The 17,466-nt window shown below is 35.8% G+C and overlaps 2 protein-coding genes across 3 annotated transcripts in view; one reads left to right on the top strand and one right to left on the bottom strand.

Moving 5' to 3' along the window:
- Positions 1–5,400: 5,400 nt before the first annotated feature.
- Positions 5,401–7,492, bottom strand: LOC109098668 (THO complex subunit 7 homolog). The gene is made up of 8 exons (XM_019112241.2): positions 7,349–7,492; positions 6,637–6,757; positions 6,388–6,515; positions 6,206–6,292; positions 6,049–6,106; positions 5,855–5,921; positions 5,692–5,761; positions 5,401–5,569 (listed from the first exon to the last, which is right to left on the bottom strand). The coding sequence occupies exons 1-8, from the start codon at positions 7,434–7,436 to the stop codon at positions 5,511–5,513; spliced, it is 678 nt and encodes a 225-aa protein (XP_018967786.2). The 5' UTR covers positions 7,437–7,492; the 3' UTR covers positions 5,401–5,510.
- A 2,401-nt stretch (positions 7,493–9,893) lies between these two features.
- LOC109098498 (ataxin-7-like) overlaps positions 9,894–17,466 on the top strand; it is a 32,143-nt gene continuing 24,570 nt past the window's right edge. Inside the window, exons 1-4 of one of the 2 annotated variants that reach the window (XM_042766252.1) lie at positions 9,894–10,276; positions 14,063–14,159; positions 16,054–16,260; positions 16,422–16,490. In XM_042766252.1, the coding sequence (XP_042622186.1) occupies positions 16,062–16,260; positions 16,422–16,490 (268 nt within the window). In that variant the 5' untranslated portion in view covers positions 9,894–10,276; positions 14,063–14,159; positions 16,054–16,061. Of the gene's footprint in view, positions 10,277–14,062; positions 14,160–14,991; positions 16,261–16,421; positions 16,491–17,466 lie in introns of those variants that run through there. The other variant, XM_042766253.1, reaches the window with a different exon arrangement.

Here is a 17,466-nt window from a genome sequence, read left to right as displayed (position 1 = left end):
ACCACCGTTTACAAGTGAAAATGATTCGAAACAAATATGTCGGTGGATTTTGATGTGAGAGAACAACAGGGGATGGACTTTTTCAAGTGTTATTATGGATTATGGACTGTTTTTTTGGCCAGAAGCAATGCTTTAAAGTTAAAACAGCTCAAGATATTAATTAATGGACTTGAGTTGTGTGTATTACTTGTGGATTATTGTGATGTTTTTATCAGCTGTTTGACGGCTGACGGCACCCATTCATATACATTGGTGATTAAGTGATATAATGCTAAATTTCTTAAAATCTTTTCCCATCAAGAAACAGACTCATCTACATCTTGGATTGCCTGAGGGTAAGTTTTCAGAAATGTTTCATTTTTGGGTGACCTGTTCCTTTAAGTGTACCTGTCCTAATGGTATGATGCAGGTGTTTGTAATTTACAGTATATAACAGAGATTTCTGTTTTCATTTGTCAGTATAGATGTTAAATTACTGTTTGTCTGGTTTCCCCAGAATAATGTCATGCTAGTGCTCGTTGGCTTGGTGTTTGCAGTACTGTGTTTCCACATTTATATGGCTCTTTAATGTTTGCACTGTATTGATGAACTGCATGAAGTTGTGCCATATTAACCTGGTTTAAGTTTGTATATAATTTCTCTCCTCACTAACAGGGTCATATCATCTGTTCTGTGACCTTTATTATGATCACAAGGTGATTGAAATACAATCAACACTTAATTATCTTGCGTTCCTATGTGTTTTCTTCTTTCTCAACTGTTCCTTTTAAATGCATGAGGCTTTATTAAACACAAAGGCTATAGAGCAAGACAAAATACAAACCAACAAAAATAATTCAATACTTTAATTTATTTTTTTTTTTTTGCTTTTGTGTTTCATTTTGATTTGGATTTCTTTTTTGTTTTGAAGTACTTGCATTTTCAATCAGTGGGTGTGAATGCTTTGATGCATTTTGTGCAAGGCAATAAAGATATTGTACATTCCTCTAGACTGAACGCACTGCAGTGTTTTCTGTCCTAGGAGCCATTATCGTATTGATGAATCCTCAGTCCACAACAATGAATCAGCTGTTTCAATAATATGGAGTTATACAAAGGAATTTGATGACTATCTGACTTCCATTAAGTTAATAGACAACATCAGTAATCAAATCTAAATTAATCAGGAGCAGACAATTGCTCAGACAGTGCAGTATACAAATATTTCTGATATCTTATTTCTCACGGACCTTGCTTATGTAAGATTTGTGATGACAGTTCTTATATTTTTTTCTAGCTAGGTGTATGCTTATTCAGAAATTGACATTCAAAACTAAACCTATATTGAGCAATATTCACTGGATAAGAAATTTGACAACTTGTGACTTTACAGTCTTCTAAGAAAAATCCATGCATTCAGAATGAATAGATCCCTAGGATGATCTTTTTTTTTTTTTTGTCAGGATCTGTTCATTTATTTAAAAATATATTAAAAATTAAATTTATATATTCAATACATTATTCTATGATAAACATGTTTTTTTTTTTTTTTTTTTGAAGTTCTTAATCAAATATACTTTTATATTTTGGGGGGTCAGAATGAAGTCAAAATATCAGGGTGATAAAACTGTCATGATACCGTAGTGAAAAAAAGCCTTAATAAAAAGAATGAAAATCTTGAAAAGAAACGGACTAGTTATTAATTAGTTAGGCACAACATTTTATTATTATTTCTTAGAAAAGAAAACATTTAAGCACTATGTGTGTGTGTGTGTGTGTGTGTGTGTGTGTGTTGTGTGTGTGTGTGTGTGTGTGTGTGTGGTGTGTGTGTGTGTGTGTGTGTGTGTGTGTGTGTGTGTGTGTGTGTGTGTGTGTGTGTATATATATATATATATATATACCTGTATATATACAATTAATAAAAAATAAAAAAAAATCAGGAAAATCCGATGTGATGTGGTGTGACACCCTTAGAACCAAATGATATTTATAAACTAATAATTCATTATATATTTTAAAACTACTTTTAACTTTTCTTGAAAAAATTTAAATCTTTTAGTGTACACTCTTATGTCAATGACCTTGCTATCAACTAGTAAAAAAGCGAATTGAGAAGTTTACTTGCCAAAGATGCAGGCTGCAACATTTGGAGCTCAGAAATGTGACTTATTCAGAGAGACAACTAAAGCTCAGGTACTTCACATAGTGTCATGTGAGTGTCATTGTTCATCGGACTGCCTTGGTGGGTGAATGGATCACCAATAGCGGGCTATTCTGACCTAGTCCTGATCTAATGTTCTTGTGTTACAGCACATTGGTTTGACTTCTTTTCATGTACACCTCAGTGCCGTTACCATAGCGATGGAAAGATGTGTCACGGCATGTTATAGTCGCTCTCAGGGAGACGAGCTCTATCTTTCAGAACAGGAAGAATAGGACTACATGGAGTTGCATTTACTGGTAGAAAAGTAGACAGTGAAAGGAGAGAGTGTCTGCAGAAACACAAGATTAGTTTTATGACCTCTGGTCATTTAAATTACTTTAAAATAACTGTGACTACAAAAAGTTGTGCAGCTTTAACACATTTCTATAAGCATATATATCTTATCTCAGGTTGCAAATGCAGATTTCAACATTGTGTCATCTAGTAGTCTTGTGGCACATATGGCTTTTTGTTTGCCTCTATGTTCCTCAAGAGCAAATAATAGTGGTCGCCACTGACAGAGAATGACACTGACACTGTAAAATGAGGAAAAAGCATGCATGCAAGCTTTGTTAATGAATAGTTCACCATTCTGTCATCATTTACTCACTCTCAAGTTGTTCCAAACATTTATGAATTTAGCTGAACATAAAAGAAGATATTTTAAAGAATGCATGTAACCAAACAGTTGGTGGTCCTATTGTCTTCCATAGTATTTTTTCCATACTACAGAAGTCATATGGGTCCCAAAAAAACCCTATAATTTTGGGTGAACTTTCCATTTTATGATGGATTATATTTTGGCCAGAAGTGATGGTTTAAAATCAAAGTTAAAATCATTTTGATGATGGATTTGTTTCTTACAAACATGCAGCTTTTCACTTCACAAGATGGACTGGTGTCGTGTGGATCACTTTTGGATATTGTGGGGGGTTTTTTTTAGCAAGCTGTTTGATCGTCATTCTGAAGGCACCCATCCCCCCCCCCCCCCCCCCCCCCCCCCCCCCCCCCCCCCCCCCCCCCCCCCCCCCCCTCACTGCAGAGGATCCACTGGTAAGCATGTGATATAATCCTAAATTTCTTCAAATCTGTTCTCATAAACAAAAACCGTCATTTATCCATCTTAGATTGCCCGAGCACAAGTCAATTTTCATTTTTGGGTAAACTATTTCTTTAACACTATCAGCAGTCTGCATGGAATAAATTATATCATCAATATGGGAGTCATTTCAGAAACGGAGCAAGCTATTACATTTTCATCAAGGGTTATAAAAACAAACATTTTTCTTTTGAATAACATTCACAGATGAACTGTCCACAATAATGTCCTGGTTATCACCTAGAGTAGGTGATGCAGTTGTTTGTAATTTAAAGTATAACAGAGATTTCTGTTTTCATTTGTAAGTACAGATGTTAGTGGCAAACATGGCTTTTTGTTTGCCTGAATGTCCATCAAGAGGAAATAATGGTCTCTATTGACCTAGAATGACACTGACACATAGTGAAATGAGGGAAATATCCATGTTTCCATACCTTTTCTGATTGGCCCATTATCAAAGAAGCCCTCGGCCAAACAACATCAAGCAAAGGCATTCCTCATGACAATGAGAGTATGCTGGGAAGGTTTTGTTTACCCGAAGAGACAAAATTCTCCATGTTTATCTATCCAATCCGAGTCTGAATCATCTGGCTCCCATGTGTCTTCCAAGTCTTCCTGAGCGCTGATCTCCTTTCCAAGGGGAATTTGATTGTAGACGTTTTAAATCAGGAACCCAATTAGAAGCACTGCAGCTGGCTGCTGGCACTCCTCTAGATTGTTCAGGATGTGGCAGAATGCGTAATACTCTACTGTTCTTCACATCTCGCTGTGTGCATTCAGAGCAGCACAGCTCAGCTGTAATTAGTTAGTGGCAATAATCAGACATCATGCACAGGGGGAGCCTTTACCTGTGTTGAATAAACCGAATTATGGAGATTTGGCTCTTACAGTGATACTGCAGATCAATATAGTGTCATATGTTTTTTGTTAGATAAACAATGTAAGGATATGAAAACACAGATAGTCTTTGTATGTTACAGATTTCTTTAACACAAACCCATGAATATTATTCTTGCTGTGTGACAATAATTCATATTTCTGTCCAGTGATTCATGTAATTAATGTCAAAAATGATATTTATTTTTAACATCTAAACTTGACCTTCAAGATAAAACATGCAGTATGCTTTTATATTTGCATTATTTCTGGCTGATGAATTTATTCCACGCTATCCTTCTGACTTGAGTGTGAGCTCTGTGAATGATGACAGCAGTGAAGCTCTTTCTCCACTTCACTCTTGGCCTATATGTCACTTCTGATCTGCTGTCAGAGAAGTGGAGTACATCTGCACAGAATAAAAACAGCCTCAGTGTCCACACTGTACGTCTGAAGACATCAAACTCACTCACACACTGCACTTCAGAGTATTTATTTTGCAGTCCTGAGCGTTTTACCCATGTCGTCAATACTTACAGTAGAGTTTAAGAGTATTACTACAATATTTAAGACAGATAGATTTTCTATGGACTCTTTTATCTCAAAGTCATGTAGTTTCAGTGAGTCATGTTAAACATTGTAGCAACAGCGACATCTGCTGGTTAAGCGGCACGCAGATTCTTTCTGTGAAATATCTTGGATAAAATGTGCGGTTGTGCTAACTTTATTAACAATAAATGCTTCTTGGTTTGATGTTTTATTATATTTAGTTATTTCTAAGTATTACATAGGTGTTAAAATACGTTTAGATTTACCATTATTACAACAAAAGTGTTTTTTACATTTTATGAGTGTTTTGAAACACTCCCAACAATAAATAAATAGATAATGAATGAATAAATTATTTAATTAAAATTAGTTTTTCACCTAATATTATGGCATTAAGGTGAATAAAATTCCACAGTTTATTATTTTTATGTTACATCTTCATTCTAATTGATTTTGGTCTGAACATTTACCTCATCTAAGAACAAAACCAGACTAAAATGTGTAATCTTTTTTGTGACGTTCATAACATTCACTCTTTGAATTATGCCAAGTCACAGTAAAAGTAATTTTGTTTATGAAGCTATTGGGGCACTATATATTATTGAGCATATTTGTTTAAAAATGTTTTATGCTGTGCTTCCATGTCTAAAACTTCACATAGAAGGGGCCATATGCTAAAATTAAACAACTTAGATTCAGTTGGTAAAGAAATCACTTTAATTCTGTACATCAACTTAAAAAGAGTCTAAAATGAGAGAACAGTATCATAGGTACATCTTCAGGAAAAACTGGAATAATGTTAGTCTAGTCTCCATTTTCCATAGGGCTCTCCTGGGTATCATCACTGTCAGTCTTCTCATCATCTAAAAAGATGACCAAAAACACAAATTTAGACCATGACACAGGCATATGATTACAGCCAGATCCCAACGAAAACTAATTTTTTGGCAACTGCCTCTACTCTTGATGCAGTTAAACTACTTACTCTCCAAAGTCTGTTGAAGTTCCTGAATCGTGGTGAGAAGGACGTGGAACTGTTTCTTACGGAGTTCCAACTGAACATGGTTAAAAAAAAAAAAAAAAAAAAAAAAGATCAGAGCAAATATTTAAGTATACAAAAATCATCAAGAAATACCACATTCCCTTACCTTGTCCTCCACATTCTCTTTGATGTGTGAAAGCTCCTGAAGCTCTTTGTCTAAAGCCTCAAGCTGCCTGCAGAAATAAGATCACAAAAGGAAGGACAGGATGTACAGAACACAGATTTAATACACAGTCAACCAGGTAATAAATACATGTTAATACAAATATGATTTGACCTAAACATTAATTTCAAACTTACTTTAAGGTCTCATGTCTGTCTGGATGTTGCTTGATAACTCTGGCCAAAGCATCATACTCTATAAATAAGAGCATTAAATTGGAGAGCAGAAATTAGTGATAAAAAAAACCAATAAAAGTACAAAATCTCCATTTTCTCCAAAGCAGCTGTACTGAACCTTGGCGGTTTTTTCGTATCCTTTTTGCTCTCTGGATTTCCTTTTTGCACTCTGCAATTTTTTCATGGGCTGATGTTATACTTTTCTCTATATTGAAGAGAAGAAACAAGAATATTCTGCTTAGTAAATGAACAACTTGTAATGACAAAAAAAAAAACTTACTTATTAACTGGAGGTCTTACCAATATCTGCATAGATTGCTTCATAATTCTCCATTTCTTTCAGGTTCATGTCATACACAAGCAGGGTTTTCCCCATGGAGAATTCACACTGAGCTAAAGAAGTCACCATCCTCTGATACTGTGAGAACCTGCAGCAACAGAGACAAGCATGCAAGGCATTAAACATAAGGCTATGGTAACTAATCAGTGGAATAAAGTACATCATAAGGAATTAGACACATCACAGATTATAATAATAATTTAAATTACCCTTCCTCTGGTGAGAAACTGGAGTGGCACCATTTGGTAAAGCTCTTCATAAGCACATTAATGCGCCGATCATCTCCAGCTCCATCTCCATCGATAAGAAGACGCTTCCGAATGACCTCATCTGTGAAACGATACACACACACACACACGCACACACATAAAAACAGCTCATGCTCTAAAATGTATCATAGCAACAAATTTGGCCAAAGTCACATAACATGCCCATTATACCAGATATTCATACACAAAAAATAAAGAAATACACATACATATATATATATATAATATATATACACATACATTATATATATATATATATATATATATATATATATATATATATATATATATAATATATATATATATACATAATATTTATTTATTTATTTATAGAAATACACATACATATATATATATATAATGTGTGTATGTATACACACACATAGACACAACATGATTATAGTCATATCTTTTTATAAAAACGTTATGATCGAAGTAAATGAAATAAGATTTATATTCATTTTATGGGTGTTTTAGTGCATCAGTTTTAGCATATCACATGGCTAACTAGCTATGATTCCTCATATTGATCTCATTTTAAGTGAGTTTCTTTAGTTTACAAGAACACAGTCGGGCACCTTTGTAATAGATCACGCTGAACTGCTACATAAATAGCAAACATGTCCTAAATACACAGAAAAGAAATGCTTACCATCAGTAATGCTACCCATTCTCCAACAAGCTAACTGAATTAGTTGAAAAAACTTTATTGACATGCGCGCACGGACACACAAGGACATCAGAGCCCCGCCTCTGTTGCGAAGCAAATGAGCCGAACCCGCCGACCCCACAGCACGAATCACAGCAGTTTCCTAAATTGCAAGGTTTTGTTTCATCGTTATTCAAGTCATTTAGAAGTTGTGGGTAAATTACTCTTTCAAACGTTTAAACTACTCGTGTGTCTTCCAGTGTAGGTAGGCAGTTCATAAGTTTTTGACCGTGGTGAGAAGTCCGACTCATTTCCCAGAATCGGTTCATTAGAACAATTCGTTTCAAAGAACCGTTTAAAAAAAAAGCCACGATTTAGCTTATAAAAACATAGTCATTTATTAGGGCTGTGAATCTTTGGTAAAATCTCGATTCGATTCACGATTCATAGGTTTTCGATTCGATTCAAGAACGATTTTTGCTAATTTAGAACGATTCAATTCGATTTGATTCACAATTAAATTCGATTCGATTCTGCATTCTTTAAGTGCATTCACAGGATTATTTAAATGCTTCCCCTAAATTCTTCAAATGCTTAGTCCGGGGCAAATTACACAGCAGCCTTTATGGTTAGAGAACCATAGGTTAGAGAAAAACAAAAACCTTGTTTGTTTTTAGATGCTAGTTCAGTGGTTCCCAATCCTGGTCCTGGAGAACCCCCAACACTGCACGTTTGTTTGATGTCTGTCTTATATGTTTGAGGTATTTTAGTTCTTGTTGTTGATCTTATGTTTTGTGTAATGTGTGTTTGAATGGGTTTGTTTTTAAGGTTTGAAGTGTGGGGGGCTGTCCAGGACCAGGATTGGGAACCACTGTGCTAGTTTAATGATGCTATGGCATGGCATATGTAAAAAATTTTGTAAGCATAGATTTTTGGAATGAGCTTTAAATGTATTATGTATAAGCTAACATTTTGTCACACCAGGGGTGTAGCCATCATTTCAGAAGTGACAGAAATGTCAAATACAATCTTTTTATGTGTGTATGTACTATCATAGTTATTGTTATAATTTTTACAAGGAATTCCTTTCTTATCTATTACTTTGAATTTGCTATAAGAAATCAAATACACTGCTGGACAATAATCAATCATTTGTAATCTATCTCTTTTTTTTTTTCCTAATGGCAATTTTATGATTGTTTTATATAATACAAACAATTATTTCAATTTTCTGCACAGAATAAGGCAGAAAATATCCTTTATAGTTTCAGTACTGTAATAAATGATATGTCAATTTGCACTCCATCATACATAAATTTTATTTATTTATTGTGTTTTTCTCTTAACGTTTCATCAGTTCATTCTGCTTTTTATTCAGCTTAGCTGTAGATACAGCCTGGCACGCCTAAGATCACTTCTCTTTTTTTATTCAGCTTAGCTGTAGATACAGCCTGGCGTGCCAGTCACAGAGGGTAGGCCTAAATAGTGCAGTTTAGCGTTTTAAATCGATTACTCTCCGAAATCGGCTATTCACGATTCAAAAAGCATGTTTCAAGATCGATGCCTGTGCATCGTCAGGGTTTGTAGTCGATGCATCGATAAAACGAGGGCATTACACCCCTATCATTTATATAAAATGAAAGTAATTAAACATAAATATAATATGCATTCACATTAAAAATAGTAGCTACAATTTATTGACGAAGATTGTTTGTCATGTTTTCCATGTTTTAGTACCGGGTCTTGACTTATTACGAATTTGACATGTAAAATCGACTGTTCTCGGTTCAAAGTATCGGTTCCACTGCGAATCAAATCGTTTTTGTGAGCCGGAGAACTTTAAATTTGTTTTCCGAAAGATCCGACTCAAATTCGCTTCAGCCTAAACTATCCCTGCGTCCCAATGTGCATCAGATCCACCCTATCTGTCCTAAATAGTATTGAAAATTACTATTATCACATAGAATTTAGGATGGATATGCACATTGCGACGCAGGCTACAAGTTTTTGACAGTAATGGTCGTAGATCTGCGAATCGGTTAATTTAAATCAGTATTTTTTTAAAGAACCGTTTTAAACCCCGAATTTTTTACTCCGTAGGGCTAAGGGTTTTTGTTTTTGATGGTAGTGGTTGTGGGAATCGGGTGTCAGCTCATAAAACATGACGTAATTTAGAACAGCAATAAAATATGCATTTACATTAAGAAATTTAATTATATTTTTATCAGCTCAGTCACTCATCGATTCTTGACTCATTACAAATTGGACATATTCACGTTCAATGTGTCGGAAAGAACCGTTTTAAACCCCGAATTTTTAACTTATTCATTGAAAAGATCCGACTGCGATTCACAAATCGCTACAGTAACGTTACATCCCTAAACGGCAAGGCTTTCCACCTCATTATTATATCGCCAAAGTCATTTCAAAGTTGTGACGGCTGCGTGTGTTTTAGTTCAGCATATGCAATAGCGTTACAGCCGAAGTGCAGTAGCATGCTGTGTTTCAAAACCCACCGAGCCGCCTACCTAGACAGCCTATTTGGGTTCCGAGGGCGCGTCTGGGACGCTCGAAAAGCTGTTGTGAAAGCGTCACAACTAAATGACTCACAACAACGCACTGGAGCGTTACGAGCCCGCGAACTACGCCCAGAAATGCTGTCCAGACAGGCAGCGCTTTCGTTTTTGACACACCACCATACTGTCCATTGACAGGCGCGCTCGGTGCATGCGTGCTGCTGGAGTCAGCCAGTGACGTTCTTGTCCCAGAATGCTGCCTGGTAAACAGACATGGAAGCACCTGGTGAAGACCTCCACAGTCACTGAGCACTGAACTCGCTCTTTGAACTGATATTCATTTTCAATACACCCTAAAGCCTGCGCTTTTGTTCTCTCTGGAGCTCAACCAGGACCTCTGAAGTCCAGGGCATTGGTAAGAGAACAATGATGACATCGAGATCAGCTGCTAATATGTCTGTTCTGCCAGTTAGCCAGTTGCATGCTACAGCAGTGCCACCAATGGCTGGCTTGAGCTGCTCAGTTAGCGAGGAAGCTAAACCTGCTGCCGTCCCCCTCCCCCCTTATGTGTGTAACATTTTATTTTGGTGACGTAATACTCAAGTTTACTTTGTTCGTTTCGCTTTGTGACAACCCCGCTATGTTTAGTCCTTAAAGAAAAGTTATTGTAGAAGCCATTCTAATGGCTGGTGGATCTTGACATTATTGCTTTCACTTTCCCAAGTCCACTTGCTCTGTTGAAGTTGACTAGTGGATGCAAACAAGTGGACAACGCTAGAAATGAAGGGAGTCATAAGTGCAGTGCTCGAATTGAGGGGGGGCTGGGGGTCCCGGACCTCATATAAGCATTAAGGGACCCCCATAACACCCCCAAAAAATACACTTGGGGGGGGGGTCTCCTGGTTTTTCAATAAATTTTGAATACTTAAAATGAAGTTTCGATTGCTGTATTAAAGTTAGACCTGCTTATGTTACATCATATTTTATACCGTTTTTGCAGCGTTGCTCATTATAATAAATCACACACGATTCTGTTGAGGTTATGAATGCAGTAGCCAATCAGAGGCGTTCAGATTAGTCATCGCTGAAACCCCAGAGTTTTGTTCACACTGAAACTCGCGAATTCCATCATCATAAGCGACAAAGTGCAGATGATCGTACGATTAATGTATCATACCGTGTATAGACAGCTTCATTAATTATGAGAGGAGTTATGCGTCCTTAAACACGAGCTAGACTGAATGCTCATTTAGACTGTTCTTTCACTGCGTGATTTTAGTATAATAAAATGCATTTAGAATGCTCCTAAAATTCAAGATATGGGACCAGAAAATGTATTTTTATATATCATTTCATAAAGTTGATCAATATCACACGAAAAGTGTCATTTTTTCCACAAAAATCACAAATGTGAAATTTATTTTATACATCAGTTCAATAAACAAGAAATTAATATTTAAGAGACTTAGGTTTTAGACACCATATTGCCTATTTAACAAAAATGGTTTCAAACAAAGCCACAGCACTGTTTAGCGTCTCTGAAAAACGTGGCAAGTGTCTCGTTCCTGAATGAATCACGCGTTTTAATGATTCGGTTCAGTCGCAATGACTCACTTATTAACAGTGACTTGCTGCCACCTACTGGCAGTTTTTAATTTCACATTTTAAAGTTACTTTTTATATATTTTTTTTAAAATAATTTCAAATATCAGTAGGCCTATTCAGCGTTTTAGGATTACAATTTCAAATCATTATTTATGCATTGTAACTGCAGGTTAAAGCATTCATGCATTGCATTAAACAGTGCATGCATCTAAATGCTACTTCACATGCAGCTTCTGTGTTTCCTCTGCATTGCGTGAATTTTTTGATAATGATTTTATTTGTTTGGTAACAGCACCAAATGTTTTATTTTGGTAATTGACTTTATTGATAAAATGTAAGAATTTGGCACACAGGTAAAAATACCCATTAAGGGTAAAAATCATTTTAAACTTGTTGGAAAAGATTCATTTCTGTCACTGCTGTAAACTGACCACCACACAGAGTCTGCTGTCCATGGCAGTCCTGCAGCACAACACACTCAGCAAAATATTGTCTGATTATCGATCATTATTGATATAATTCCAGAAAATATAGAGATATCATGTTTTGTCACCATCGCACACCCCTAGGCCAGATATTTAATTCTTCTTTGCTTAGTGATTGTTTGGTACACTTAATTCACTGATCACTGTAAAATTATCTTTTATTTTAGAATTAGGTTTTCTCAACGATAACGAGGACAAGACAAAAAATATGCACCATATGTATATAAAGGTTTGTGAAGTGGGGGTGGTTAGGGGGACCCCCCAAGAGCTTTGACACAATTTGAAAACTGCATAAGAGTGGTTTAAATGAGTAAACATTAGCATTAAACAGTTTCAAAACTTCAAGGACATAACATTTTACATTGGCTCATGTCTCACAAATTTGAAAATCAAACTTTACGCAAAAGGGGAATCAAGGAGGAAGGGAAAAATAGGGGTGTTTACAGAATCTGCTAACATACTTTTCTTTTCCCTAATTGTCCTTACCTAGCTGTAAAGTGTTTTTTTGTTTTGTTTTTTTGGATATGGATTATTGTCTAGTTTTGTGTTAGGCAAAAATTAGCACAAACATCAAGGTGTGTGTGTGTGGTGTGTGTGTGTATTATATATATTAGGGCTGTGTATCACTAGTAAAGTCACGATACGATGCGTATCATGATACAGAAGCCACGATATGATACGTATCAAGATACAGAACTGCACTAAATTTTCCCTCATAAGAATTTAGTAAAACAGCTGTTTATTAAACACTGCATACTATAGTGCCATTTATAACTATTGGCAGAGCAGGCAGTTGACCTCTGCATTATGAAGGACCTCCATAACTACCACAGTAGGCTACAATATAGGGTAAAAATGACATGTTTCACACTTACATTGGGCACTCCCCACCAGGTACAATATTCTGATTGTTTGCATCTTGTTTTAAGCCCATAAATAATAATGTACTCAGTCTAATAAATTTATATTGTAATGTACTCATTACTACATTACAGCTACATTATCTCTTTCAACAAGGAGCTGGTATATATATATATATATATATATATATATATATATATATATATATATATATATATATACACACACACACACACATACATATTTTTCAGCATGTTATGTATAAAATGTAATTTTATGTATAATAACCTGATTGTATATTTTTAAAAATCATTTTACATATAAATATAAAACCGTTTGACTATTTCTTCAGATTAAAAACTCATGTGTCATGCTGTTTTCACAGTATTTCAAAGATATTGTAATAAGCAAGCTTTGTAGTTATAATATTGTATTAAGCAAGCTTTGCAGCTGTGCCTGCTAAATTTGGAATATTAACTGTTTTCAGTTTAACTAATATGCACCTCCTGTAAGGTGTTGACCAAGAGTGGTTCTTTGTGCTGGAAACTAAAAAGCTTATATAGTTTTGCAGAATGATCGTAGACTGGAGGGGAAATCTTTGACACCACAAAGAACATCTCATCATAAGTCATAAATAAGCCTTCCGTTTCTCTCATTTCAATGCTTAATGCATTCATCACTTTCCAACGACACAAGCAACCGGCTGATAGTCATCCAGTTAACATCAGAATGATGCTGTTCGTGCATAACTGTTATTTCCCCTTTGTTTTGAAATTAGTTTAAAGTCAGTTATAATTTATTCAGATATGTATTGCAATGACTCTTTAGAAAATACATACCGGAAACATTTTTCGACTTACATAAATGGATGAAGTCATACAGTGAAAATTGTGCTTATTATTATGTTAGTTAATTAGGTTATGAATTTGACGTTACACTAAGCATATGTTAGAAAGTCAAAACGTTTTCACTGGTTCCTTATATCCCTGAGACTTATGGATTATCAGACTGTCAACTGAAGGGCTCTCAGATAGTTAGCCGGGGATAGTTGTTATTGGATTGGATTACTCTGTAGCGATGGGCTCCTCCATAAGTAGATCTTGAGCTAGTAAAAAACTGTAGAGAAGAAAACCACAGGCTCCCCGTCAAAAAACAAACGGCTAATTCCCGAAATTCTGATTATTATACACTGAGTACTAAAATAATGCTGCTAACATTCATCTGTCCCTTCATCTGTTTCCTTTCTGCAGATTCCCTCCCCAGCTTGTGAGGCAGTCTGGAATCACCATAGCTGATGAGGATCTACTGACCTGACCAGTTTAGTTTAATTTTTTTACTTTTGACAAGGTATGAAATAATGAACACAATATCACTCCAGGTTTTTTTATTTTATTTTTATTTGATCAAATATAAGGGCATTTTAGATTAATTTTGCGGTTTCTAAACATATTCCTTTTTAACAGCTCATAATGTTTTAGTCCCTCACAGGTGTTATTATGCCTTTAAAAGAATAGTTCACCCACAAATGAAAATTTGCTGAAAATGTACTCAACCTCAGGGCATCCAAATTTGTGTCTTCATCAGAGCAGATTAGGAGAAATTTAGCATTACATCACTTGCTCACCAATGGATCCTCTGCAGTGAATGGGTGCCGTCAGAATGAGAGACTCCAGTCCATCTGTTAATGTCTTTTGAAGCAAAAAGCTGCCTGTTTTTAAGAAAAATAAATCCATCAAGGCGTTTTAACTTTAAACTGTTGCTTTTGGAAGAAATTCCAGTCCATATTTCATAATAGTGCTTCCTTCAGTGAAAAAGTCCATCCCCTGTTGTCCTCCCACATAAAAATCCAACTACATATTTGTTTACACTGTTCGTTTTTGACTGTTTTTGCCCTGTACAGTTCTTGATCTGTGTATATTTCTCTCCTGATTCAGATGAGAGTACTTTTTCACTGGAGAAAACAATATTATGGATAGAGGACTCCTCTAGGATTTTACCTAAAAGTAGTAGTGGATCCATTGGTGAGCAAGTAAGGCAATGATAAATTCTCCAAATCTGTTCCAAAAAGCAAACAAACTCTACATCTTGTATGGCCTGAGGGTGAGTACACTTTCAGCAAATGAATATTTTTGAGTGAACTATTCCTTTAAAAGGCAATGGTAGTAAATTATTAATAGATCCATATTATAAAATTGTAGTCCAAAAAAATAAAAAATAAAAATGCATTTAGGACTAGAATACGCTAAGGGAGGGGAAAAAAAGAGTAAATCCTAATAATCAAAACATTTTTGCTGTAAATTTCCTCAATAGACCAACTCCTGCATATCTTATAGACATAACCTGTTTAATATGAAAAGGTGTAATATGAAAAGGTAATCTCAAAGGGATAATGAAAATTTTATCATCATTTACTCGCCCTCATGTTGTTCCAAATCTGCATTTCTTCTGTTGAAGTTCTTTTCAAAAGAAGTTATTTTGAAGAATGTAACCAAACCATTGACTTACTCATTTTGGGGGGAACTATCCCTTTAATGATACAATAATAATAATAATAATAATAATAATAATAGATCATTTAAATATGATATAAATATTTAAATTATGGTCATTTTATCTATGAACTGTTTTACATGCTTCCTTTCAAAGCTCTAGTCTTTTAACTATTTACACCCGTCATGCAAAAATGTTAATGTGAGATCAAGACTGTCTGCATTTTTATTTCTATTTGATAACTCTGTATAAAAACACACAGGCAAAATATTTTAGACCCTTTATATTCAGAAGACCCTACATGTTGGTCACAAATATTACTAGTGGGGTTAAATGGGGTACATTTGTTCTAGGTCATACAAAGGGGTGGGTATCATTTTTATTATTCTCCATAAAATATTTTTTTATGTAATGGGGAAGTCCCAACTTCCCAAGCCGATTGATTCACCTTTTTAATTAAAAGATATTAAGATATTCGTTTTTAATGTGTGTGTGACAGCACAATAAAGGAAACATGCCTCCCAGATTTCCTTACAATCTCGCCCATTCGCTTCAGTGAAAGGAAGTTTTGAGGTCGTCCTTAAACTTTCATCTCCGTAATCTGCTCCTAACGTGTGTTTCGTGACACGCTGCCTCGTGCGGCACGCATCGGGGCACGAGAGACACCCGAGCTCGCTCTCTAGTGAGTGAATCGCATATTCGGCTCTATGTCATTCATTGAAGGAATCCGCTCGGTGTTGTTACATTGTAGCGGAAAGAATGTCGGAAAGGGCCGATGATGACGTCAGGGGGGAGCAGCAGCAGCAGCGCAGAGCGGCCAGGCAGCTGAAGCAGCGGGGAGAAGCCTCCACAGCAATGGCGACTGTTGCGGAGCGCAGATCCCTGCCTAGTCCTGAAAAAATGCTGGGACAGCCTTGGAGCAGCTGGGTCGATGCTGTGAAACTCCACGGGAGCGACGGTGAGTTGATCGGCCGCCGTCGGCCATTGCGTTTCAGCGAGCAAGCCGCGTCAGATCGCGAGCGTTTGCCAGATTGCGTGCAGTTTTGAAATATTAAGAAACGCGAGAACAAGCCAGCAAGTGTAACAATTTATGTAACACGATCCAAATCGCTTCCTCAGGTACAGAATTGGAGGAAAGTTTGAAAGAGTGCGGGAAAAATCGCGAAGCCATGAGACTCTGCAGAGACGGTAAGTAGTGTTGCTTTCTCTGGTCAAAGGTGTGTTTTTGTTTTGGGGCTGTGTGCACACTTTTCACGCACCGGCTCACCGTGAAACAAGTGCAGCTGACTTTTGACAGACTACTAGCCCTGAAAACTCTGCTATTACGATAGTTACAAGCGTTTAAAACAAGCTCTTATACGCGTGTTTACACTGTTTGTAGGAACATTAGTTACTGGTCTGGGCTGCATGTTGGAACTTGTGAGTTTGAATTGAAATGAAATGAAAGTAGTACGAGTATAATACATGCTATATACATGTAATTGTCATGTTTGAAATGTCTTAAATATGTTCAAACACTGTTAAGCCATTTGAACAGAAATCTACAAACCTAATATGTTTGGATAAGTTTATTGTAGTCACACATTTTATGATACACTCATTGTTTAAATGTCAGAATTATGAACCATATGTAGAACTATATTATTACATGACTCTCTGGTAAGTATCCTTTTAATAAATAGGGACATACAGTCTGATTTAAACACGGACAGGTCGAGATTTTCTTTAGTGTTCCTGGACACCTCAGCGACCTTTTTCGTCTCATATAATAAAATAATTTACACTCAATTCAGTATGTCATTTATATTTATTACATATTTGTTTACTAGCTGTTTCACGTTAAAGTTATGATCACCCTAATTTTATTTTGCAAGCCGACTTTATGTTAGATCTTCGATTTAAATGAATATAAGTGACTCATTTATGTCTAATGATCAAGATAGTTGTCAATAAGATTTTTAATCCAGTTTTTGTAAATGAAATGCGTGTAACTAGCATTTTAGTAACCCCAACAGAGCAGGTGACATCTTACAGTGACCATCACGGCTATTTTTAAATACGTTTGAATTTCTTTAATTGACAGTAGATTATTCTAACAGATCTTAGCTTTATACTAAGTTGCCGTGAGGTTTATAAACATGCCATCGCCAGGCCTCTTTATTGC

Source organism: Cyprinus carpio, chromosome A11, assembly GCF_018340385.1.
Source record: "Cyprinus carpio isolate SPL01 chromosome A11, ASM1834038v1, whole genome shotgun sequence".
Classification (NCBI taxonomy): domain Eukaryota; kingdom Metazoa; phylum Chordata; class Actinopteri; order Cypriniformes; family Cyprinidae; genus Cyprinus; species Cyprinus carpio.
This window is presented reverse-complemented; position numbering and strand designations above follow the sequence as displayed.